The sequence below is a fragment of the Nilaparvata lugens genome, chromosome 7, assembly GCF_014356525.2.
Source record: "Nilaparvata lugens isolate BPH chromosome 7, ASM1435652v1, whole genome shotgun sequence".
NCBI lineage: Eukaryota > Metazoa > Arthropoda > Insecta > Hemiptera > Delphacidae > Nilaparvata > Nilaparvata lugens.
This window is the reverse complement of record NC_052510.1, coordinates 45,847,966-45,875,321: the sequence shown is the minus strand read 5'-3', so window position 1 is coordinate 45,875,321 and position 27,356 is coordinate 45,847,966. Positions and strand designations below refer to the sequence as shown.

At 32.4% G+C, this 27,356-nt stretch overlaps 1 protein-coding gene across 1 annotated transcript in view; it reads right to left on the bottom strand.

Moving 5' to 3' along the window:
- Positions 1-373: 373 nt before the first annotated feature.
- The window catches only part of LOC111056777 (exostosin-2), a 53,521-nt gene continuing 26,538 nt past the window's right edge, over positions 374-27,356 (bottom strand). The window contains exons 3-10 of the mRNA XM_039432898.1: positions 21,744-21,921; positions 21,461-21,600; positions 12,674-12,899; positions 11,396-11,579; positions 8,214-8,380; positions 7,061-7,204; positions 5,858-5,986; positions 374-2,899 (exon numbers count right to left, since the gene is read on the bottom strand). Coding sequence (XP_039288832.1) covers positions 2,678-2,899; positions 5,858-5,986; positions 7,061-7,204; positions 8,214-8,380; positions 11,396-11,579; positions 12,674-12,899; positions 21,461-21,600; positions 21,744-21,921 — 1,390 coding nt within the window. The 3' untranslated portion in view covers positions 374-2,677. The remainder of the gene's footprint in view (positions 2,900-5,857; positions 5,987-7,060; positions 7,205-8,213; positions 8,381-11,395; positions 11,580-12,673; positions 12,900-21,460; positions 21,601-21,743; positions 21,922-27,356) is intronic.

Here is a 27,356-nt window from a genome sequence, read left to right as displayed (position 1 = left end):
TGCGTTTCGCTGTGAATGCGCAACATATAAACATAAAGAGAAATGCAAAACCGTCGACTTGAATCTTGGACCTCACTTCGCTCGGTCAATAAAAATTCTGATCAATTCACTAAATATAATTTTCTCATGAAATAATAAAAAGTGTAGGAAGTGGTGAATCGAACTTATCAAGTGCAGTTTTTGTTTGCTCCAGCCTATAGAATTCCTTAGTGTTGAAGATGTAACACTTTTATTTATGAAAAACTGTGTAATTACAGCAAACTCATTGGTCAGTCCACTTCTTAATTCTTGCCTCTTCACAATAGGCCTATATGTTTAATAATACAGTAAATGTACACAATTTTTGGAGAAATCAATCAAATACTCATTAATATAATAATTTTACAAATAATAGTTTAATTTCCTTTTATCAAAATATTCAACATTATAATACATCAATAAGAAGACAGAGAATATGGAAAAACAAGACACAATGATAGATTAAATTATAAAATACTATTTATAATAATTAATTTTGATTCAATCTAGATTTAATTTAGCACAACTGGAATAGCAGACGTAAAATTGGAGGAGATTTCTGAAAAGTTATATGATTTTTCAATTACAATAACTAGACATAAATCTCCTCAAGTAAATTGAAACAATATGAGAAGAGAGAACAATAACACGTTATTGAAAATTGCTTAAAAAATTACTTACTTCAAAGTTCTTACATTCAATGAATGTACATTATTAATGCCCATTGGAGGAGAAATTAGTATTGATCGGCTGAGGGAGGAGTCCCCATCAAAGGACTGCCAATCAACAAAAAAACATATAAATATATTTTATACATTTAATTAAAGCTAATAAATTACATAATTAAAAACATCTTTCATTGACTGATGTTTTGGAATATCAAGTTCAATAAAATGCCTACTAGAGAGCTTTTTCCCGGGAACATTCATCAGCTATGCCAAAACTGAGCATTTGACGAGAACGTTACTCCTGGTTTTTGATGTAGCACGATTTCAGGTGGATTCCCACACAACAGTGATATTGAAATAGTATATTTCGCACCTAGAGCAGAAAATGAGATTTTTCCGGCTCGAAATCGGTATTCAAGTCCGAGGCCGTAGGCCGAGGACTAGAAAAGATTGAGAGCCGGAAAAACATTTTTGCCCGTGATGCGAACGCTATTTTTCGCCACACACAAAAATAAACAATATAATATATATATATATATATATATATATATATATATAATATATATATATATATATGAGAATAGTTGTTTACTAAGCACTTCCGAAAGCAGAAGTGGAAGGTGATACTGTAGCTCTAGCAAATCTGAAGTAATCTGAATATCAGGAAATTGTCCAAGTATTTTTATTTTTTATTCTGATTTGTCTAAATAACCTAAAAGATGATGTTCAATTATGTGGGAGGTTGAGTTTATACTTTTTTATTCTTTCAAAAATGACAATAAGAACATATTGTTATAAATGTTTTAATTATTGAATAATGAACACAAATAATGAAAAGTTTTTTGATCAGCTGTTTTTTGATCACCTTTCTTAGTTCCATGTTAGCCTAGGCCGGAAAGAAACCTGTTCTGACGTCAGACGCGAGTCGTCTGCAAACAATGTCTTTCAGATCTACGTAGGGACTGGAAAACAGCTGCTTTCTGTGCAGTGTGGCGAAAATATGATTCTCATAAACTCTAATGGGACTATTCATACTCGCTCAGCCGGGCTGAATGGGCCAAGTCCAATTAGATAAATATAAATAATCATTAATGATTAACATTTATGGCAAAGTCCAATTAGAACTTGTGGGAATCATATTTTCTATGTTCACTGTCACTGTTGTGTGAAATAAGAAGCACTTTATAATTAAAATAAATAATTATAATTTTATAATTATAAGCAATTATTTCACTGTTGTGTGAAATAATCTAGCTGTTGAAATAAGATGAAATTTTGTTTTCACCGAACATAATCCATTGAAAAAAAATACAATATTATAGTTTTTTTATTTATTTCTACATTGATACTGGATAGATTTTTATATAATGATTACTAGTGCCCTAACAAAGAGTACCATTAACGGTACTAAGGTAATACCAAGGGCACCCATTGAGAGTACTAGTAATTGTATAGAGAAAACAATATAAATATTCAATGTACATATATGTGGTGATATTACCTCACTTTCGTATTTCATCAATCATCTAGTCAGTGTAGAGTTGATTGGGAGTATTTCATTCGGAGTAGTGTCTTTATGTAGAAAACATAATCCTGATTTGTATTAGAGTCTTGAATATTTAAAACAAGGCGATTCAATCACCTCTTTCACAAAAAATCCAATTGGAATGGTAACATTAACATTATGGTCTAGTGGATAGAATGCTTGCGTAGCAGCCTAAAGATCCCGGGTTCAAACCCGCTTATCACCAAAAGTTTTGGATCAGGTCATTCCCGTGTTATCGAATAGGCATGTTAAACTGTCGGTCCCGTCTGAAGTATGACAGCCGTAAGGCCCATTGACGGCTTCAATGATATATTCAGGCGAGGTGGGACCTTCCCGCAAGGGACTCCCCACCAGCAAAAGCCATACAAATTCACTTTTGCACTTACAGTGAAACAAATCACTATTTTGATTGTGCTCACTTTGTAGATTCTAGTGCAGGGTTGACTTAAAGACTTCCAATATTGTTGAAGCGCTTTAACTTCTGTGGGAAAGCGTCCTTGTATAGGACGGGATCGGCGCGGAATTCGACAGTACGCAGCGGCATGAGACCGTAAACGGCCGAGAAGCGGTCTATGCATCGCGAGCGCTCCATCATGTGGCTCAGGTCGGCTGAAAGCATCTCGTTGTTCACGCATTCCGGGCATTTGAACTTTTTACGCGGCGCCACCTAGTAATGAAATAGGAAAATAGTAAATATGAGTAAATACAGGTAAATATAAAATATAGTGTTAGTGTTGATTTCCTCAAGTACAAATTCAAATTATTTGCAAATTCTTCGCAAAATAATTCTGATTATTAGTAAATCTCAAATCAAATCATTCAAATCAAATCATTTATTTCGCCATTTAAAAAAAACAATCACAAATAAAGAGTAAATCAAATATGATGAACAATAAATTTGAACAAAATACAAGTGTTAACTTAAAAATAAGAAAATAATAATACAAAATCATAAATATATCTTTACGTATGTATATATAATTTACGTGTTATATATGGCATCACCAGCAAAAGAATAAACTTTGCCCGCTGGTGACCGTTGCAAATCGAAAATATTATAATAATATTTAAAAAAAACCTCATCATTGAGTCATTTCTGAGAATGAAGAAAAGAGAAAAGTGAATAAATTATAAGGGATACAATAAATTTTAATTTAAATAAGGTTTTCTATTGAAGTGAAATAGTTTGCAATAATTATCCAATTTTTTATATCATTACTGGTATCTCTAGTTATATGTGTTAAATTAAAAGGTAATTTATATTTATAAACTTGCTGCTTAAATATATCAACTGTCTCTTAACTAGTATACTCTTACTAGATTACGTCCTAAAGACTCCAGTCATAGAGTATAAGACAAGTCAAGTTATTACATAATAATTCTAACACTAAGTAGTTCAACCTAGTTTAGGTTTGAAAGGAATTCTTGTACAATATAAAAAGCTCTATCAACTAAATATTTTTTCATTTGTTTTTTGAAAATCTTCAAATCATCATTACTTTTCAAGATTTGAGGTAGCTTGTTATAAAATTTCCTACCAATATAATCTGGTTTTTGTTCAAATAACCTACTATTGTGACCCATTATATGATAATCTGCTCTGTTTCGCGTATTATACTCATGAACATCTGAATTCTGGATCACACCACTCGTTTTCACATGCATTACAACTTCATATACATACAAAGATGGCACAGTTAATAGACCAAGCTTTTTAAATAAAGGCCTACAAGAGTCTAACCTATTCACTTTCTCTATACATCTGAGTGCCTTCTTTTGAATCTTAAACACTCTGTCCATATTTTGTTGAGTTGAATTACCCCATACTAAAATAGTATACCTAATATGAGATAGTATAAGTCCATGGTAAGCAGTTAACAGTAGTTTTTTATCATTCAGCCTAGCAGCTGCCGCAGGACAAATACCCCAGTGATATCTTATTACATATCCTCTCAATGTAAGGATGCCATGTTTATTTCCTGTCCAATAAAATTCCCAAGAATGCTACTTTCTCTTCTTGGTCTAATTCATTTTCCTCTACAAACACATTTATTTCTCTATCCTCTACTGAATTATATTTACTTTTGAATTGTAGGAATTGACATTTCTTACTATTTATTGTTAATTGCCTTTGCTTTAAGAATTGGACAATTGACTGTACTCCAGTAAAAGCATTTATTTCTAGTATTTGGTCTAAAATTGTAATGAGATTCGTTTATCATAAAAAAATTGTCTTTATACTTAATAATATATTTTGTTAAATTTTTCAAGTAGAGTTGTCTCAAAGTCAAAACGTTAAATTCGTGAAATAATAGATTAGTTGAATAAAGTCTATGTTTATTTAATATTGTTTTAATAATATATTTTTGGGTGATGAATAAATTATTTACATGAGTAATAACTAAATCTAAAATATAGTTATTATTAAATTATTCGGAATTAATTCTAATTATTAGTAAATATAAGATATAGTGTTAGTGTTGATTTTCTCAAGTACAAATTCAAATTAATCGCATTATCTTTCATGTACATCGATAGAGTTATTGCCAGTTTCATAGAGACCGGTCAAGACATTTGAACATGGTCAAGACGGGTATGATTTACGAGTGTTCACTGGAATTATCTTGTAACTATTCACATAGAAATCATAAACAGGATTAGTGAAAATTATGGAAACTGCTTTATACTTCTTCTACAAGGATATTTTGACTGTAGGTTTCATTGACATTATAAACATAATATTGACTAACACATACTGGGTCAAGTGAAAACTTATCCCTATTTTTTGGAAACCAAGGGTGTGATCACATTGTATGCGTGTATGTGCAAGTACACGTCAGATCATGCATGAGCTGGAAAACAAAATCTGCTAAGAGCCATTGAAACACGTTGTGACTGGTCTGTAGCTGCTCACACTGAACGCAACCAGTACGTGCATGCGGTCGCTGTAAGTGTTCCTATGGCTCTTTCCAGATTGCGCGCTTGGTCATACATAATCACGCGTGCACTTGCACATAAATATATGCATTCAATGTGATCATCACCTTAGTAAATATTTGGGAGAGAGACAGTTTTGAGCTTAGCCTGTTGTCCTCTTCCAATCAATGGACGGCCAGGTTAGGCGTGACGACTAAGGCTCAACTAACACTTACGCGACTCAGGTCGAGAAGAGACTAGACTCTAGTCGTGAGCATGTGTTTTCAAATGTCGCGGAGACTAGAATCGACTGGTCTGAGTGTCACCATTTGGAAACACATGCTCTCGACTAGAGTCGAGTCTCTTCTCGACCTGAGTCGCGTAAGTGTGAGTTGAGCCTAAGGCGTTGCACTGTTCAGTCTGTTAGCGCTACCAGGTCATGGGTTCGAATCCCGCCGGTTGGCATGAACGTTTTATCATCTCATCCCATTAGGGATTAGGCTACCCACGCACAAGCAAGAATCTCATGTGAGCATCATACGCAATGAAAAAAAAATGGAAAAATATACTGTATATGATTTGGACTTGTATAAGAAATGAAATAAATCAGTGTTGAATGATATAAATGGCATCAGTTATGTTATTCACACAGTGGTTGAAAACATTTGTACATGATACAAATAGTTAAATATTTGAATTATAGACTTACTTTTATTGGTGCCTTGTTGGTAATGTTTGAAACGAGGAAATTCATGGCTATGTCCTCACAGTTCATATGAGTGTCCACCCACTCCTTGATGTCACCTGGCATCGACGTTGTATACAGGTAGTTCCAGTACTGGAATAAAATAGAAGTCATGATTGATAATAATTGAGGATTCTGAGGTATCAATTACAAAAAATATATTATTGGCTTTTAATATGATTTCAATACAAAGGAACATTTTCACATTGTTTTATTATATTAACCTTTTGCACCTATGAATAATCGATAACCAAAGATTAGTTATCAATGGCATCACTCAATCAAGTAAGTTACTTTATTTCATAAAAATTCATTTCAACTTTACAGAAATCAAGTCGATTTCAACTTCTAAATCGGATAAACATCTTACCATCGAGATAAATTTGATTCTATTGAGTAAAAAAGTTTTCATATGAACTAAGCTATATTCTAAGGCTAAGGTTAGACCAAACAAGCGAACGCTTGTTCTAAACTAAGATTGATAAATATCTTGATAAAGCCGGTTTTTAAAAGCCCCAAAGCCATGAGAGCTAACTTTGGATTCATAAAATTTTGGAAACATAATTTATCGAGCTTCTCATATGTCGGGTTGTCTCTATGTGTTTTATGCTCCAGAACTCATGCTCTAGCCTTATGCTAGTTTGGTATATCCCCAGCCCAGACAAACGCTATATTATTCTAAGCGAAATTATTTCAGAAAGTAGAAAGCTATACATGCGAATTATAGCTAATGAGCAATGAGTCTGATGTGTCCCTTATGTGATGTCAAATTATCAGTTTCTGAGCCTCAAATAGTCACAATAAGCTAGGCTAACTCAAAGTAGTTTAACTAGAGGTTAACTATTTTCTTTGATACAATCAGCTAGGAGGAGAATCCTCCAGCTAGAAATTTGTGTTTTTTGAGAAGTTCCATTCATTGATTGAGTGAATCAAAGAGACTCTGATATAGAACCAGTATATTAGACACATTCTACCAGATAAATTTAAGTTTATTTCGAAATTTAGTTTTTACAAAGTACGCAACTGATATTTCAAACTACAGATTTATCAAGTGTTCATATTATTATCATCAAGAAAGACTCCTTCCAAAAGAGGAGCTAGTCATTAACTTAATATTCTCCATATGAAATGTATTCCCACCTCAATTAAAACAGAAAAATCACCAACCTTGTGATGGAATGCAGCACCCGTCAAGACCATGGATATATGGTTGGTCCATTCTGACTCATACTTCCATTTGTGAGTGCTATTGTCCCAGACATGCGTTCGCGAAGGAAATCCAACGATGCGGTCGGGAAACTCCCTCCATACCTGAGCAAAAACAGTAATCGCTAATAACGTAATACAGTATTTATATAATGTAATGTAATGTTCATTCATGTTACAATAGATGTTAAAACTTTCTTAGTCGATTTTGAAATCCGCAACTTGTAATTAGGTGTGTATCTGAGACATGAACCTGATAGATCAAAATTTAAGGAATTGCTGAGAGCATATTTGATGGATTTAGCATGCTACAGTATAAACGAGTTTACTGTAAAAAAATGAATTTTATACAGTCACTAATTTCTCTTTAGCTTTAAGTTAGTTTTAGTTTTTGACTTTTTCATGTACATTTTCATGTATGTTTTGGAAAGAAATAAATGATTGATTGATTGATTGATTGATATCAATAGAGATTTATAGTTTACTTCAAGTTAGCAGAAAAATCAACTAACGCGATCTCTGGTGGCAAAAATTCCCCATAAAAAGTTCACATCTTCTCCATGGAATTTATGTAATTTTTTAAAATTATAATAAATTGTTTTATTATCTTGAACTTTTACAACAGTACTCACGATTTTGTTATAAAATAAATCCAGCTGTTTTTTAATCCATCTTTATGGTGTACCGTATTTATTGTCGCAGCTATTTTTATAATATCTTCCTTTACATTATATGTACACTATTTTTTATAATGAAATGCGATTTGCTATGATGGAGTAGGAATTATGAACTATGTACTCTTTACTATAATATTCCTAAATCAGTCACTAATTCTGTAAATTTCGTTTATTTAGTCCTCTGGTTGAGTTGTACACGCGACCAGAGAAATTATTACAACAGTGACACTATACCACATAATTTTTTCTCAATCAATATTCTGTATTCAGTGGCATTTGACCAGATTTAATAGATTGAACTCGTAGCTATGACTTACCGTGTAAGTTGATTACAAAGCAATGGAGTAAAATAGAGTAGAATTCCTTTTTTATTTGATGATTTGGCGAAGTTTGGACATTAATGTCCACTTGATGCTGAGAAAATGCTTGAAATTTACCTCATAGCCGAATTCCAACTCATCAGCAGTTAGCATGACAATATCATCATCAATGTGCAGAACTGCTTCAGTCTCGATCTCCTCGTAGGGATAGAAACGGTTGGACAGTTTGTTTTCCTTGGTCTGGATAACTTTGATTGGCTTCGATACTTTCGGCCACGATGAAGCTAGAACAAATCAAAAATCTCTTTCAAAGCACTCTACTTGATCATTTTTTTTACTTTAATGCAATAATTTATTATTAATGGCACGAGCATAATATACAGTATAGTTTCAATTCTTCATCAAATATCCTATAAGATTAACACCGTAATTAGCATTCAGTATCTAGTATTGTGTATCATATATCTAGTATTAGTGTTCAGTATCGTATTGAGTACTGTCACGGTGAGATTCGCCAAACAGCTTTGAGACTTTCTATAATAATAAGCTAAAAATTACAACTACCCACCTTTATTGGCTGTTGAAATAACAACAAAATCTATGATATATTCATTTATTAAGATCCAGATTCACAAACAGTTGTAAATGGTTTTCGAATAACCTATAACAGCATAATGAATGTTTGTTTACAATAAGGGTTAGTTTCTCGATGCAAACTGAGCCGGCTACCTTATCAGTCAGCTGATAACCGGCGTGTCTGTTTCTGATTGTTGACTGCTTGCTTCGATTTTCAATTTTATTATGTTGTTTATTGTACATTCTGACCTGCTGAAAAATCTGCTCATTGTTCCCCTATATTTGTTTTGCTTGTTTTCTCGTTTTTATTTGTAAAATTATTTATTTATTCTATATGGCACACCTGAGCTCATTTCTTCATTTGTAGCCATCCTATTGGTAGATTTGTTTTTCTGACCAGTGATTGGTCATTAACTGGTCATGTGACCTTTTCTTCCCCAAACCTAGCTTCTCAATTTCGGAGAAGAAGGAAAAAAGAGAGAGATTAACTGAGAATGCTAATAGAGAGTCGTTTGTAACTCCTTTTTGTATTTTTTGTCATTTTAAATGTTTCATTGTTAAATTTATGTAAGAGTGCTGAATTCAATTTATGTAGAGTTCCCGTAACGTTAGAATTTAATTTGATTGCCAAGTCTCAGTTAAAAAGGAGTTATTAATTATTAAAATCGCGAGCCAAATAATGAAGCCTAATATGATGCCATGCAGCCTGACGAAAGATGCCAGCCATGCAGTGAACAAATCTTCATGAGTGAGTGCGCGTATATTATGGGCCCATACAAATGTGAGTGATTTATAATATCATTATTTCAAAATCTCTTCGACTCAATTTTCTATAGACAAACTGGTATATCGTTTGTAAAAATTCTGACGTTACACTGTCCAAACTTGAGTCGGGCAACCCTTGGGTGAAAGCACTACATGCTCATCCTTAATAAATGTATAAACTTGAAAGAACTCTTTAAAATTCAAATTATATTGTTTATGGGCTTAACCCTTCATTATCAACTTCATTTATTAATTATTGAACAAACAATATTCTTATATGATTTAGTAAATTTAAATAAATGCAACTTGTCATCACATGTTCCTTAGTGACCCTGTGTTCGACCTTGCTTATAGCTTGTTTATTTGCTAATATCATATTCATTTCAGAGGTCAATAGTAACCCATCATCGAGTTACTTGATCCTGAGGAAATATAGTACAATTAATCCTTTGATTAATTGTCAGAAAAATAATCTTGTATACTCTAGATATTTTTTCCTATTTCGTGTGACAAGGGTACTTCCCAAAACAGGAGTTAACCCTCAGATAAGTGCCGTCACCGACAGGAGACTGGTATAACCATCACAGTACTAAGTAAATACTTAGTACTTTGTATTCAGTTTCTCATCAATGTGACATCAGTCCGAAAGTGCTCCACATGGTGAGTAATAGTTATTAGCTATGATTTGCAAAATTTAGACTGCTATGTCGTTTCAAAAGTAATAGAAAAATTAAAGAATTCGTTTTAAATTGTTTCATTTTCTTGGTAAACTTGACACTAAGATTTTGATAACACCGTAGACAAGAGGGTATAAGACAAAAAGGCTCTAAATAGAACTTAAATAACGGTTCAGATAAAAATAATTTTATAAGCTAGTGGAATACCCCTTGCAATTGCAATCACAATTGTTCAAACAGTGTAGTTTGTTTGAAAATAGTTTTAAACAAATATATAGTTTTTTACAAATAGTTTCTAATTTAACTATTGCCATTCAGTAATTACTTGCAATTAAGGTAACACTTTTGATTAATACCAAAATTCAATCTTGATACCAAATTCAGTTTTGATTAATACCGTACTGGTTATAGTTTCCAATGATATGTTTCTTTACATTCTTTGAAAATCATTGTTGTCTAACTTGATATAGATGAACACCGTATGTGGCACTTAATAGTACTGTAGTTGTAGTAGAACTGGAAACATTTAGAAATGGTGCACTAGTTGATTTTTCTTTAGAGATCGTTTAGTTTCCCATTCAGAGATAGAGCAACAGTTGATTTTCCTTTATGTAGTGAATCATAGAATTTTATCATTTTAAAGCAATACAGCATGGCAATGTACTACAGAATCATTCTCTTTGTTCTGCTTTGAATCACATGTAAATATAATACATGTTTCCCTATTCTTTCTGAAGACGAATTGGTAAGCTGCGACCTAGTATACCAGAGTAGAAGAGAGTTACTTGAATCCATCAAATTCGGTGAAGCAGTACGGCCAGAATTGCTGTCATTAACTTCAACAGAAGTATTCGAGTTCTAGAAGGTATTTAGTTGATTTATTCAACAAAGACTAAAACACATAATCATAATATGATTGGAAATGGAAAAACAGGCTTAAAGCCCTTAAGCTGCGTTTACACCAAAGTTATTAACAAAATGTTTATTTTTCCGTCCTTATAGATTCTATTAGATTGAACGGAACTTGACAAACACATATGTTCATCATGCGTATGATAAGCTATGTTCAAGCTAATAGAATCTATAAGGACGAAGAAATGAACATTTTGTTAATAACTCTAGTGTAAACGTAGCTTTACTATCCCATTCCCAAATATTGATTGAAAATTAGTCCAAAAGAGGTTAACACTTTCAAACACAGATATTTTTGGTCCTAAAATAATTACAAAAATTTTGCGTTTAGAATGTTAATATAGGAAAGTAATTCATCGGGTATCTTACATGGCGGAGGAGATTTCTTCTGGTTATTCCACACTACTAGGACTTTGTTGAGCGATGGCACTTTGACCAGTTTTTGGACCAACAGGAAGAGACTTTCGACTCGGTCGTAGGTGAGGACAACAGCCGTGAAGCCGGGAGACTTGGGCGCTGTCAGTTGCAAGTATAATGGAGATTGCGGCGTGTACTGTAACATAAATAAAATTATTAAAAACAAATAAGAAATTGTCAACCACTCTATCTACTATTATCTATTACTACTATCTATTGTCTACTACTATCTATCGTAAACTAGTGTTCATAATAGTTAATTAAGTCATGTTTATACCACAGTTTTCAACTGAGATTTCAAATTCTGGCAATTTGTAGCCAACTACTTAAAAATCACAGCAACATTCAACTTGTTTTCTGAAGAAAAAAATTACAACTTTTTGATGAAAAAAATTTGTGAACAACATTCTGTTGAGAACTATGGTGTAAACGTTGCTTTACAGAAATAATAAGTATCAGCCAACTATAATATTAATTATTAATAATTAGTGCATCATAAGTATTAGTATTACGCGTAATACTAATAACTAAGTCGATTTTATAAGTCAGATGAATGAGTTGAGACAGAAGCAACTAATAGAATTAGTTTACAAAAATATGATCGATTATTGGTTTAAAAGGGAAAATGGCTTTACTTTAGATTAATAAGAGAAAAAAAACATAAATAATTGTTTGAGAAAATTAAGAAAATGTTGCGGAAAATCTGGCCTATATATCAGAACTAAAAAAAAGCGAGATTTTGAAAGAAGAAAATTTGAACAATATTGAATATGAATGTATCATGTGACTTCTCTATTACGAGTTTAATGCTTCTTCTCTCGTATTAGAATGAAGCAAGTGATTTATTTGAAAATTAAAACGCCCAATTATATAATCTGGTTAGCTCACTTATAAATTCGGAAGAGAAATAGCACAAATTATATTTTATTTTTCTCACTCGATAATCTTAATAATTTGCTTTTTTTGTGAAAATAAAGGATGAATTCCCAAATCACAATAATACACAATCAGAATAGAAATAGAATATAATAGGTTTTTATCTCATCAGAGCACAATATTTATATAATATGGCCATTTTCAATAAAATAATAAGATGATCTATAATATCAAGGGAATAATTATTATGATAGTAATACCACAGAAGACGGAGTAGATGTTCTCTACTTCGTGGTAATACTATACTGGTAATACACTTATTATTATAATAAGCGGATTATAAAGATAACTTACAGGCTTTAGCGGAGAGTTCCATTCATCGTAGGATCTGGCGTTTTGAGGAAATATCCGATCGTTTATAATGTCTAGTGTAGTTAAAGTTACGGACTCAATGGAGGAGAAATATTTGTTGTAAAGCCACTGGCAGTGGGCCGACATCTGTTTTGTGCGCTCCACAGATACATCCTTGACGAGTGTCATCACATTGTTCAGATCAGACTCACGTAGTGTCAAGACAGCCCTGGAGAAAATATAATTAATATGTAGTGTGAATGCTGGCGTTACAGAAAAATACATCAATTCGTGATTTTATAGCTAAAAAATTAATAATATTGATTATAAAGAGGTGGAAACTGAAGTATCTTATATCTTAGTTCTTTGGATTTCAAAGAAAAATCAATAGCAATTCACTCACTATTAATGCCTGTTGATGCTCTGTTGTGCAGCGTACGAAAGTTGGTTAATGAGGATTACATTGATGTAAAGAAGTAATAAATTGCATTTATTCAACTCCTATTAAATATAGATTGATAATATTACAAAACGAAGATCCAAATCAATTGCTATCACAGTGTTTGGAATGATATTAGGAAATTAATAATCAGTGAATCAATAATTGATTGTTATTGTTATTATGTGTTTGAGTTATGAATTTCACTTTCAGAGTTGTTGTGGAGGTGAGTGTTGTGGTAGACATCTATTAATACTGGATGTAACCGACTTGAAACACTGTTTATCAGAAATTGATAATTGGTAACAGCCAAAACTGGTTTCTCTAAATTGTTTCATTAAAACACTGAAACATCTCAAAAATTTTTCATTAAAACACTGAAACATCTCAAAAATTTTTCATTAAAACACTGTAACATCTCAAAATTGTTTCATTAAAACACTGGTTTCGACAATTTCAAATTCCTTTTCTTTCAATTTAATAAATTTCTCAAGTTATTTTCCAAAATTGTGATATTTTAACATCAACAACATTTGATTGCATTCTCTCTCTTCGGACAAGATGAAACGTTTGAAAATTTATTCCATAATTAGCCAGTTTTTAAACGTCAAGAGTAAGTTTCGGTAGAAATATGACACTCGGTAGGCGAGTATGTCACTGAAAACCTATTACGAGATCGTATATAGTACTAGCAAGAACCCGTGCTTCGCAAGGATCTATTTTAAAACTTGACGTAAATAAATTTTGAAGAATTGAGAATAGGCCTATAACCATCCTTGGTTAATTAAGAATCTATAAGCAAAATTTCAAGTTAATTAGTCCATTAGTTCAGACGTGATGATGCGTCAAACATAATTTTCCTATCCCGTACGTGCATAAGCCAGCTCTTTACTTTATATAATTATTATAGATATAGTTAACGACTGCAAGAGATAGGACAGTGGAACAGAATAGTGGTGAAACTATGATAGCGCCAGAAGTGTCTCAAACACAATAGTAGGTACTACATGAACTTTTTGAAAGTGATTTGAAAAAATGTCAAAACAACAGAACTGAATCCTTATCATTCTACTTTCATTTAGAGAGGCTTTTGTTTAAGTCTGTAGGCCAATTAGTTTGAGCTGTAGTGTGATTTTACATGAAAATTTTCGAAAAGTGCCCTCTCCTGAACCCCCCTGTGCTTCTGATTGGAATTTTTCTGCATAGATCTGATTTTTTTCGTACCTGAACGAAAAAGTTCCTCATGACTTTGCTGTGCAATGAACGGTTGAAAAGTGATATTTTGGCTATCCATCACAAGTGGAAAACATGCGAACATGAATACAGAAGTATGGGCAATTTTTTATTTGATTACATTCATGTTTTGGAGAATTCATTGTTACGAATGATAAATTGATAGGAGTTTATAAATATTTTCTAATTCAAATGAAATAACTTCTGAAAAAAATAATGATTGGATAAATACCAATATTGAATTATTGTTGACCAAGAACTCAGTACATCGACAATTCATTCAACTAATTCTGTATTGATAAAATTATAATCATTTTCTCTATTGATAATCAATTTCATCAACTAACTGAAAATAGTACTTCAATTTCCGTGAATTTATTAATAGAATTATATAAATCTAGGTCATATCTAAATTCACAAAGAGTTCGATTCTTGTTGGCAAGATCAATGTTATTCAATGCAGAAATAATTGTTATTTTACTAAAAGATAGGATAAAATGAATAGTTCTCTTTCAGGGGGAGTTTTGACAACCCACAAAACTCATTTTCATCTGAAGAAATAATATCAAAAAGGTGCATAGGACCTTACTTTTTTGTTCAGCTTGCCAAAATACCCCTCATTTCAATATTGAAAATTTCGACTGACTGTACAGTGAGTCAATCATTCTATCAAGGCTTGAATAATTTGAAATTTTAAATGAATGAAAATGGTAGAGAATAATTATCATGTAGATATCAACACCTTTATTCAAAGTCATATTAACTGCATGCGTTTTCATATTGCCGATACAGCATTGATAAAACTGTAGACGTTTATTTAGCAGTCTCAAAAAACTGTTCTATAGTTAGGTCCACATTATAATGGCAGTGTACGATTGACAATACTGTTGCTGTCCTTTTCTATCATACAACGAAACAGATAGCACTATCTCCCTCTCGCTTTGCAATGTTGTCTATTTGCCAGAATATTTTATATTTACTTTTGACAGTGACTGTACAAAACTGAACAAAAAATTCTCAGCCGCCATTTTTTTCTTCATTCTATCAAAATACTTGAGTACACAAGTCGTATAATTGATTTAAAATGTATTTTTGAAACTATGAAATAATTTTTAAACATTACCGTATGATAAACACAAATAAAAATACCTGAAATGACATTTTAAAAGTTGATAACCAACCATCCATGCTTCAGTTAGCCTACCCGTATAGGTTAGACCTACTCGTACCGGTATAAATAGCATTGAAAAGTTATTCCAAAATTAATCCATTGAAATTACTTATTTTTAAAAAGGATTTCTGTTGTTTTGAAATTCAGATCGGTGTATCACAGCTTTTTACTTTCCTTGCCCTATTACCGTAGGTAAGGAAAGTATTGCTTTCCAAAAAAAATGTAAGGTACCCTAATTTCATGTTTTCTATACGTTTCAAGGTCCCCTGAGTCCAAAAACATGATTTTTGGGTGTTGGTCTGTGTGTGTATGTGTGTGTGTGTATGTGTGTATGTCTGTGAACACGATTAGGCCTACTCCATTCCTAATTAACCGATTGACTTGAAATTTTAAACTTAAGGTCCTTATACCATGAGGATCCGACAATAAGAATCTATAAGCAAAATTTCAAGTTAATTAGTCCATTAGTTCAGACGTGATGATGCGTCAAACATAATTTTCCTATCCCGTACGTGCATAAGCCAGCTCTTTACTTATATAATTATTATAGATATAGTTAACGACTGCAAGAGATAGGACAGTGGAACAGAATAGTGGTGAAACTATGATAGCGCCAGAAGTGTCTCAAACACAATAGTAGGTACTACATGAACTTTTTGAAAGTGATTTGAAAAAATGTCAAAACAACAGAACTGAATCCTTATCATTCTACTTTCATTTAGAGAGGCTTTTGTTTAAGTCTGTAGGCCAATTAGTTTGAGCTGTAGTGTGATTTTACATGAAAATTTTCGAAAAGTGCCCTCTCCTGAACCCCCCTGTGCTTCTGATTGGAATTTTTCTGCATAGATCTGATTTTTTTCGTACCTGAACGAAAAAGTTCCTCATGACTTTGCTGTGCAATGAACGGTTGAAAAGTGATATTTTGGCTATCCATCACAAGTGGAAAACATGCGAACATGAATACAGAAGTATGGGCAATTTTTATTTGATTACATTCATGTTTTGGAGAATTCATTGTTACGAATGATAAATTGATAGGAGTTTATAAATATTTTCTAATTCAAATGAAATAACTTCTGAAAAAATAATGATTGGATAAATACCAATATTGAATTATTGTTGACCAAGAACTCAGTACATCGACAATTCATTCAACTAATTCTGTATTGATAAAATTATAATCATTTTCTCTATTGATAATCAATTTCATCAACTAACTGAAAATAGTACTTCAATTTCCGTGAATTTATTAATAGAATTATATAAATCTAGGTCATATCTAAATTCACAAAGAGTTCGATTCTTGTTGGCAAGATCAATGTTATTCAATGCAGAAATAATTGTTATTTTACTAAAAGATAGGATAAAATGAATAGTTCTCTTTCAGGGGGAGTTTTGACAACCCACAAAACTCATTTTCATCTGAAGAAATAATATCAAAAAGGTGCATAGGACCTTACTTTTTTGTTCAGCTTGCCAAAATACCCCTCATTTCAATATTGAAATTTTCGACTGACTGTACAGTGAGTCAATCATTCTATCAAGGCTTGAATAATTTTGAAATTTTAAATGAAATGAAAATGGTAGAGAATAATTATCATGTAGATATCAACACCTTTATTCAAAGTCATATTAACTGCATGCGTTTTCATATTGCCGATACAGCATTGATAAAACTGTAGACGTTTATTTAGCAGTCTCAAAAAACTGTTCTATAGTTAGGTCCACATTATAATGGCAGTGTACGATTGACAATACTGTTGCTGTCCTTTTCTATCATACAACGAAACAGATAGCACTATCTCCCTCTCGCTTTGCAATGTTGTCTATTTGCCAGAATATTTTAATTTACTTTTGACAGTGACTGTACAAAACTGAACAAAAAATTCTCAGCCGCCATTTTTTTCTTCATTCTATCAAAATACTTGAGTACACAAGTCGTATAATTGATTTAAAATGTATTTTTGAAACTATGAAATAATTTTTAAACATTACCGTATGATAAACACAAATAAAATACTGAAATGACATTTTAAAAGTTGATAACCAACCATCCATGCTTCAGTTAGCCTACCCGTATAGGTTAGACCTACTCGTACCGGTATAAATAGCATTGAAAAGTTATTCCAAAATTAATCCATTGAAATTACTTATTTTTAAAAGGATTTCTGTTGTTTTGAAATTCAGATCGGTGTATCACAGCTTTTACTTTCCTTGCCCTATTACCGTAGGTAAGGAAAGTATTGCTTTCCAAAAAAATGTAAGGTACCCTAATTTCATGTTTTCTATACGTTTCAAGGTCCCCTGAGTCCAAAAACATGATTTTTGGGTGTTGGTCTGTGTGTGTATGTGTGTGTGTGTATGTGTGTATGTCTGTGAACACGATTAGGCCTACTCCATTCCTAATTAACCGATTGACTTGAAATTTTAAACTTAAGGTCCTTATACCATGAGGATCCGACAATAAGAAATTCAATAAAATTCAATTCAAGATGGCGGAAAAAATGGCGGATAATTACTAAAAAACCATGTTTTTCACGGTTTTCTCAAAAACGGCTCTAACGATTTCCTTCAAATTTATACCATGGATAAGCTATTCATAAGCCCTATCAACTGGCATGAGTCTCATTTCTGGAAAAATTTCAGGAGCTCCGTAATATTCTTGAGAAAAATGGCGGATAATGAATAAAAATCCATGTTTTTCACGGTTTTCTCGAAAACGACTCTAACGATTTCCTTCAAATTTATACCATGGATAGCAATTCATAAGCCCTATCAAATGACATGAGTTTTTTTTCTGGGAAAATAGCAGGAGCTCCGTAATATTCTTGAGAAAAATGGCGGATAATTACTAAAAAACCATGTTTTTCACGATTTTCTCAAAAATAACTTGACCGATTTCTATCAAATTCATACCCTGTATAGTTATTTATCAGTTCTATCAACTGGCATGAGTCTCCTTTCTGGGTAACCAATGGGGGGTCCACCCCATCCTTGGGAAATGGACTTAGTAACCTCCTTCTCGTGCATGAGGTAGGCAGGTAGCGCAGTTCATAAAAAGAACACATAGTCGAGATATTTCATGTGTAGAACAGCTGTTTTGACGACTTCAAAAAAATCATTGAATTTCACAATTCACACAAAGAAAAAGTACTCTGAAAACAATTATATATATATAATTTAAAATTTCACAATTCACACAAAGAAAAAGTACTCTGAAAACAATTATATATATATATATATATATATATATATATATATATATATATATTATATATATATATTACATTTGAGTGTTTCGCGGATGGATATATTATATGTAAAAGAATTAACCGGGTACATCCGTTTGTTTTGACTTACTTGAGTCTGACGTTTCGTCGCCATCGCAGACGACATCTTCTGAGGGTGGCGTCGAAATCCACACACACACCACAGTGTGAATTTCGACGCCACCCTCAGAAGATGTCGTCTGCGATGGCGACGAAACGTCAGACTCAAGTAAGTCAAAACAAACGGATGTACCCGGTTAATTCTTTTACATATATATATATATATATATATATATATATATAATATATATATATATTATATATATATATATATATATATATAGAAGTCTGATCGTAGTTTCAAATATGAGCAAGGAAAGTTGTGTGAGTGTACCACACCAGATTTTTAAATTAGCCGCCATTTCAGGTTTGTTTTAAAATAAAAATCTGATCTCAGTTATGGAAGCAAATTTTTGAATCAAATTATGAAAAAATATATATTCTTGATTAATTTGACATTAAATTGATTATTTTATCAAGAAAATGATAATTATTATCAGATTAAATTTAATGGGATGAATTGAGTAACAGCTGTGTACAGTCAGTGGCAAAATGGAGAGAATTGGCAACGTTTTTCTCGTATCTTTCTAGCAGCTTCTCTTTGTCTCAGATACAGAGTAACGGCCAGCAACGGTCACAGTTATCACATAGTTATTCAAAAGTATTCTTTGAATATCTATAGTGAGGTCCACGTTATAATGGCAGTATGTGATTTGCAATGGTGTTGCTATCCTTGTGTATCATTCAACAAAGCAGATGACGCTATCTCTTTCAACCATTGCAAGGTTGCCACATCGTTTATCAACAATGTAGAAATCCAACTAATTGACAAAATAGGGTTGAGGGTTAGGTTTTATCTAGATTTTTAATAATGTTTCATAAGGATAGGTTAGGTGAGACCAAGAGTGGTTTGTATCTTTCTTTACTGCCATTATAACGTGGACCTGACTATAGCTGAAAAATTAATCATACATGCCACGTGTAGGCTTATATATACATTGCATCAGGAATACGAAGTTCAAAACTATGGTTTTCCTAAACATATGTTTTTGAGATAATTTCTTTGATGCAGCTGTTTCACATTCACCATTATAAATTATATAGAGTTTGTAAATATAAAAATATTTATTGATTACCAAAACAATACTATTATTATATTAATGATAATAATTAATTATTGGAACAATACTTTTATTACATCAATAATAATAATATTATTAAACATATTTATCTATTATCAGAACAATATTATTGAGGTTGAGTGGAATCAGGTAGAAAGCAATAACAGGAAATATCAAAATAATATTATTTTGATAATATATTTTAATAATTTATTATTAAATAAATATATTATATTATATTATAAATAATATATTATTTTAATAATATATTATTTTGATATTTCCAATGATTACAACATATGTTAGAATATCACATGTCAATCAATAATTATCTTATTCCATATGGCACTCACCTTACCATGTTCATAACCTTACTTAATAGGATCCTTTTTCATCCTTTGAAACCCTTAGAGGCAAAATATCTCATAATCCGTTCTTAGTGCGCGTCTAGCATGTTTGAAAATATTTGTGCAAAGTTTCAAGTCTCTGGGAGAATTAGTTTGAGCTGTAGTGTGATTTTACATCAAAATTTTCGAAAAATGCCCTCTCCTGGACCCCCCTGTGCTCCTGATCGAAATTTTTCTGATCAGACTCACGTAGTGTCAAGACAGCCCTGAAGAAAATATAATTAATATGTAGTGTGAATGCTGGCGTTACAGAAAAATACATCAATTCGTGATTTTATAGCTAAAAAATTAATAATATTGATTATAAAGAGGTGGAAACTGAAGTATCTTATATCTTAGTTCTTTGGATTTCAAAAAAAAATCAATAGCAATTCACTCACTATTAATGCCTGTTGATGCTCTGGTGTGCAGCGTACGAAAGTTGGTTAATGAGGATTACATTGATGTAAAGAAATAATAAATTGCATTTATTCAACTCCTATTAAATATAGATTGATAATATTACAAAACGAAGATCCAAATCAATTGCTATCACAGTGTTTGGAATGATATTAGGAAATTAATAATCAGTGAATCAATTGTTATTATGTGTTTGAGTTATGAATTTCACTTTCAGAGTTGTTGTGAAGGTGAGGGTTGTGATAGACTGGACTTAATACTGGATGTAACCGACTTGAAACACTGTTTATCAGAAATTGATAATTGGTAACAGCCAAAACTGGTTTCTCTAAATTGTTTCATTAAAACACTGAAACATCTCAAAAATTTTTCATTAAAACACTGTAACATCTCAAAATTGTTTCATTAAAACACTGGTTTCGACAATTTCAAATTCCTTTTCATTCAATTTAATAAATTTCTCAAGTTATTTTCCAAAACTGTGATATTTTAAAATCAACAACATTTGATTTGCATTCTCTCTCTTCGGACAAGATGAAACGTTTGAAAATTTATTCCATAATTAGCCAGTTTTTAAACGTCAAGAGTAAGTTTCGGTAGAAATATGACACTCGGTAGGCGAGTATGTCACTGAAAACCTATTACGAGATCGTATATAGTATTAGTATCAGATCATTCAGTGATGCATTACCTATTCCAATCAATGACATCGGAAAAAGGAAGTACCATGGTATCGGCTACAACAATCGGTACACATCCAAAGGCAAGCGCATCCATCAAGTTTGGCTGAGCCAGACGGGCTCCTCGTATAACCAAACAAAATTTCCCCGACTGCAACAAAAAGGGAATAATTAACTACAACTGTTTCAAACGTCTCCAGGAATATAATAGTATCCTAATGAACAATTAATATTATTACTACAATCTTTTGAAACGTTTTTTGGCATATAATAAAATTAAAAAGAAAGACTCACCCCAAGAACTTGAGGATAATTGAAGACTTTCTGGTGATGACAACGCAACGATGCATTTTGCTTTCCTTCGCACGGCTCTAATAGCATGAAAAGATCCGAGTTGTCACTCTCTACTTGGGCCAGCTCTGTTTCAAAATCTGGATGTATATTGACTTGCGACGACAACAGTAACCACTCTCTGAAACATTTTTTCCAATATCAGTCAAGAATTTCAAAACTTTTTATTCTAATTATTCACTATCTTAAAGGATGTATGCACTGAACTTGAAATGAATAAGATCTCAAATGGATATATTTTTTGGACTCAAAATTGTTTGTGAATTAAGATATCATTTTTACATAACATCTAAACTTTGCATTCTAAACTAAGGTTTAAATCAGTTTTTGCCGAATGCCTGTTGTTTTTAACTGAATTGTATATCTATGTAGCGTATGACAAACACAACCAATTTATGATACACAATATATTTATAATACACAACAAACATGATAGCTCTTGAGTCTCAAATGCCTAGATATACACTGTATATTTCCAAATTCTCGGAGATGTTGTACAGTTTCCGGTCAGGAGAACATAAGTTTGTCTGACCGCCATCATTTGCTAGTCCATTTAGCGTTACCTAATGTGCACATGGGGGCGAAAACACATTTGCACATTCAAGTTAAAAATCTGCTGGAACAATTTTAAGGCCTAATATGTATATGAATAAATGAATAAAATAAAATATTGAAAGAGTCCAATGTTTGATGATTTCTCAACTTTAATAACTGTTATTCATTTCAACAGAGCTACTTGCTTGTTTCATTATATAGGATCACTAGTACCTTTTTTTTATTTTATAATAAGATCGGTTTCGAGTATTAATCCCATTTTCAAGTGACGCTTTTTAATGGGATGAGAATATCCATAACCGGTCGTGTCATCAAAGAGAATGTGGGTGCTGTCGAATTCACTTACAAATGAGATTATATCATCTTTATTTTACTCTAAGGAAAATTGGCATTGGATAATTCTGAAATTGGGGTTTTCAAGTGTTCCAAATGAAGTTCTGAATAGAAGAATGTAATGACAATAGTAATATTCCTGTTTACTGTGATGATTGAGAATACAATAAAATAGAATGTAATTGGAAAGAAGTTGTATTAGATTTTTCTTTGTCTTCATTAGATTGATTTGAGAAGGATAAAGATTGAAAATTTTAATACTTGACCTCTTTCATTTTAGTTCAATATGTGAAAACATTGGATGGGTGAGAAAAATGTCCATGACCAAAAGATTGATTATTGGGGAATGGGCAAAATTCCTTACCCCACCCCCCAAGTCAGTACCACTATAAGAAGTGATGGCGTTTTCAATAGAAATTATTGCTTCAACTTTCAACTGCCAATTTCCATTAAATTCAATGTCAAACTTCATATATACCCGTGAGACCTTTTACTAATGAAGTCGTGCATACAATATAACTATAATATTGTCAACTAGTACAATATATCTATAATATTGTCAACTAGCATGCTAAAACCAACCCAACCGACAGTTATTAACGAATTCTAAAGCACCAATTAAGTGATGATAAAGAGGATAACACTTTAGATGTCTGTGATAAAATTAATAGATGAAAAATATCAGCTCCATGGTCACCACCATACAATACTGTAATGATACATTTTCCTTAATTAAAAATATCCAATTACAATAATAGTCTTTGTTCACGTGCACCAATGTGCATGCACTTTCAGATATGTTCTGTGCTAAGGGGAGTAATTGCTTGCATTTGAAATGATCTAATCGTGGAGATAAGATAAGCACTATGTTCTCTCTTTGGAATAGTTTAGTTTTTTATTCACTACAGTCTGAGGAATCGTGATAATGGTGTCTGGTGGTGAATGGTGTTTGCTTGAGGAAACCTCTGCTAACAGGCAGTTATTACCTTCAAAATAAATTTCTCCGTTGGTTCGAAACCCACCTAAACCTGTAGGTCCGTCTATCACGTAGCATCATTAGCCTACCCACGCACTAGCTTGTGGTTATCATTCCAGGAGAAATAGTGTCTCTCCAGAGTTCGAACTAGCAGGCTACGGATTTAGCAATCAATAAAGAAAAATTTTGTTCTCAATAGTGGGATTTATAGAATTCATCACACACACTATATTGCTGTATTCAACTCTTTACTATGTCACCTCGAAGTAATCCATATTCACTAACCAGGACATTCAATCTTTTGAGATACTTATTTTTGGTTATTGGTATTTTTCCATTCTCTCCTCATTCAACTAAACACCGAAACCTTCGCAACTTATCAAAGATTTATTGCTGTCTCCTAACAATTATAGACATTATCGTAACTATAATCTTGCTTAGTGGAAGTATCTTTCAATTACACGATTATTTTATTGCTGAAACAAAAGATGTGGGTCTGATTCTACCGGAATTGGCTTTATTATTTATTTACGCTGCTGCTATAGTACAGAAGTTGCTTTACTTCATTAAAACAGACGAATTGGTCAATTTTTTCAAGAAATGGGAAACATTTGAGAACGAGTATGAGAATATAACTGGGAAACAATTAAAAACAATGAACTTCAGAAAATCTTTGCCAATTGTATTGGGTAGTTCCATCTGTATTGCTCTAATTTGTTCTACCCTTCTCTTTATTGTCAAGAAAAGCATTGTAAACCTAGATAATAATGATATAGGTGAGTGATATAGTCCAGCATAAACATTGGTGCTTGCAATTTATATTGTAATTCTAATTTTGTAATATGTATTGTTTGGATACATAACAGAAGTCCAGAACCAATTTTTTCTACAACTGCGTGTAAAAAAGAATTTACATACTCAATTCTCCTCGTAAAACAGCTTATTTATTTCTGAGGAGAATCTACTTTTTCGCTCGTTAACCATCCGCGCATGCGCAGTAAATTTTCTTCACGCTCGCAAATCATTCGCGCATGCGCAGAAGAGTTTCTTTACGCTCACCAATCAGCTGATGGTAAGCAGCTCTCCAAAAGGTCAGATCTTAACCTAAAAAGTCGGTAATTGTAACTCCGCCGATATAAGTAATTTAACAGGTTTGGGCAGTTGTAGAAAAAATTTTGTATGTAATTCGCGCGTAATGCTTCTTTATCGCACTTGCAAAATTATCACGCTCCGCTTCGCGTCGCGTGATAACTGTTTTGCGCGAGAGATAAAGTCGCGCATTACGCTCTTAATACATAAATAGCTATTTTCATGCAAAATTCCTTGTGCTAGATACAGGATGTTATACTGCGCTAGAAAATACTGTGCTAGTGGGCGTTTGATCATCTCATCACATCACTCTTGCACTTCCTATTACCCACGTACAAGCAAAAAGCTAATGTGGGCATCCTTCCGCAATAGAAAAAGGTATCAAAGATCCTGAATGCACTTTCTTGAATCACAAAATTAGGGATGCAATGATACTACCAGGTTTTCTCAACCCTATAAACTTTTACCTATCATTTGTCACCTACTCTAGAATATGGTACGCCAAAGTGGAGTAGGTCAATTTCCACACAGAAAACACAAAACTTGTAGAAGACTCATTATAAGAAATTTCTGAAATTAACTATTGTATGTAATTGTAAACTATCTAATATTTTCTGTAATTTATGTAGTAGTTTTAGTTGTAGGGAAATAAACATTTATTTATTTATCACGTGACATAATACCACAACCCTTTCAAATGAATATCCAGCAGTCGCTCCTAGCCGGTTAGACTCAGAAGACTGAGACGATGAAGTATTAACAACTCTTGAGTTGTGGCAGGATACTACAACGTTTCCTGCCGTAGAAACAGCATCAACATCTCTTTTTTCTTGTCACAAATTATTGTTTGTTAAACTATGAACTCTGTATTACAATTGACTATACTTGGTAATTTCAGGTCTCCTGATGATGAGTGTAACTTTATCTATCATCCAACTGACTCGTCTCTTCACAGAAATAATATGGAGTATGACAATGATTGCATTTCAAAACACGGCTCAACAACTCATGAATGACTACACTGGCCAGCAACGTGATAATGCACACTCATCAAACAAACATTATCAGTATCTGTGGATGAAACTTACCACTGTTCAAAAACAATTTTTAAGTCGTTTTTCTGCATTGTACAGCTGCCAAATTGCATTTAATGTCTTGAATGCTCTGTTAATGGGTCTCAACTGGTTAATACCCTTCGGTATTGGGTATCTGATATTCGTCGATGCGTATGGACATCACCTGCCTCTAATGATTGTCTTCTTATTTTTTTATTGCTGACTTATATCTATATACTTATGGGTTCTGTCACAGCTGATAAAGCACAAAGAGCGGTAGGTTGTCCACCATCAATATCCATCATCAACATCATCATCACCATCATTACAATCACCATCATTACAATCACCATCATTACCATCACCATCATTACAATCACCATCATTGCCATCACTATCATTACAATCACCATCATTACAATCACCATCATTACAATCACCATCATTACCATCACCATCATTACCATCACCATCATTACAATCACCATCATTACCATCACCATCATTACAATCACCATCACTATCACCAACAACCCTCTACTCCGCTCAACCAACTGCACTGGAGTTTTTCAAAAAAGTAAGTTTCACTGACGCACCTATAGAAACAATATGTAATTTGAATAAAATTTGGAATGTAATGTATCATGATATAATTACTATAACTGTTCTGTTTTTTAAACCTTTAGATGCAAGAAGAAACTAAGGAGATACTGCTGAAGATAATTAAAATTAACAAATTGAAAAACCGTCCTTGTAGCCAGGTTAGATATTTATTTATGTATTCTAAGCCATCAGTCATTCTTCTTAGTATTGATGAAATTTCACTTTAATAAATATTTTTCAATATACTGGTTATTATAATTATGTTAACTCTTCTTCATAAATATTCTTCTTTTGATAAATAACTATAGTAATGTTGTTTTCCAAACTAATTGTTATTGACTTCTAGCTTTACTCCCTGTTTTTTGTAGCAGAAGCCTTTGGGGGAGTCGATAACAATTAATTTTGTATTTGATCTAATATTATTATATTCATTACCATTTGAATAAATATAATATCTCATTTCTTTATGTCTGTAACTCATTTCTTTTTGCTTATATTCTTTAACAGAACATGTGCAATATTCTGAAAAGTCAACAGTATTATGGCAATGGAAAAAGTAGGGGAAAGCTAGTCTAGAATAGGAGCCTGCTATTGCAACTTTCTGGTATGGCAATGAGTCCAAAAATGGCATAAAAATATGCAATTTCAGCGATATTCTAGGATGATATACATTGTGCTGCAGACTCTATAGTAGAGAGATCAGAGTCATAATATTTGGACGATTTCAGACAGAATTAGGAAATAGAAGAAGTTTTGGGCAATAGCCAGTTTTTCTCTTTTCTTACTATTGTATTGTTTCCTCTATTCAATTAATGAATAGCCTATAGATATAAATATATATACTAATTTGAATAGATAAGACTATACAAATAGGTGAAAGAACACATAGAAACTTACATTATTTTCCGAAATTTCCGGTGACTGTATATCTATTCTATATATATG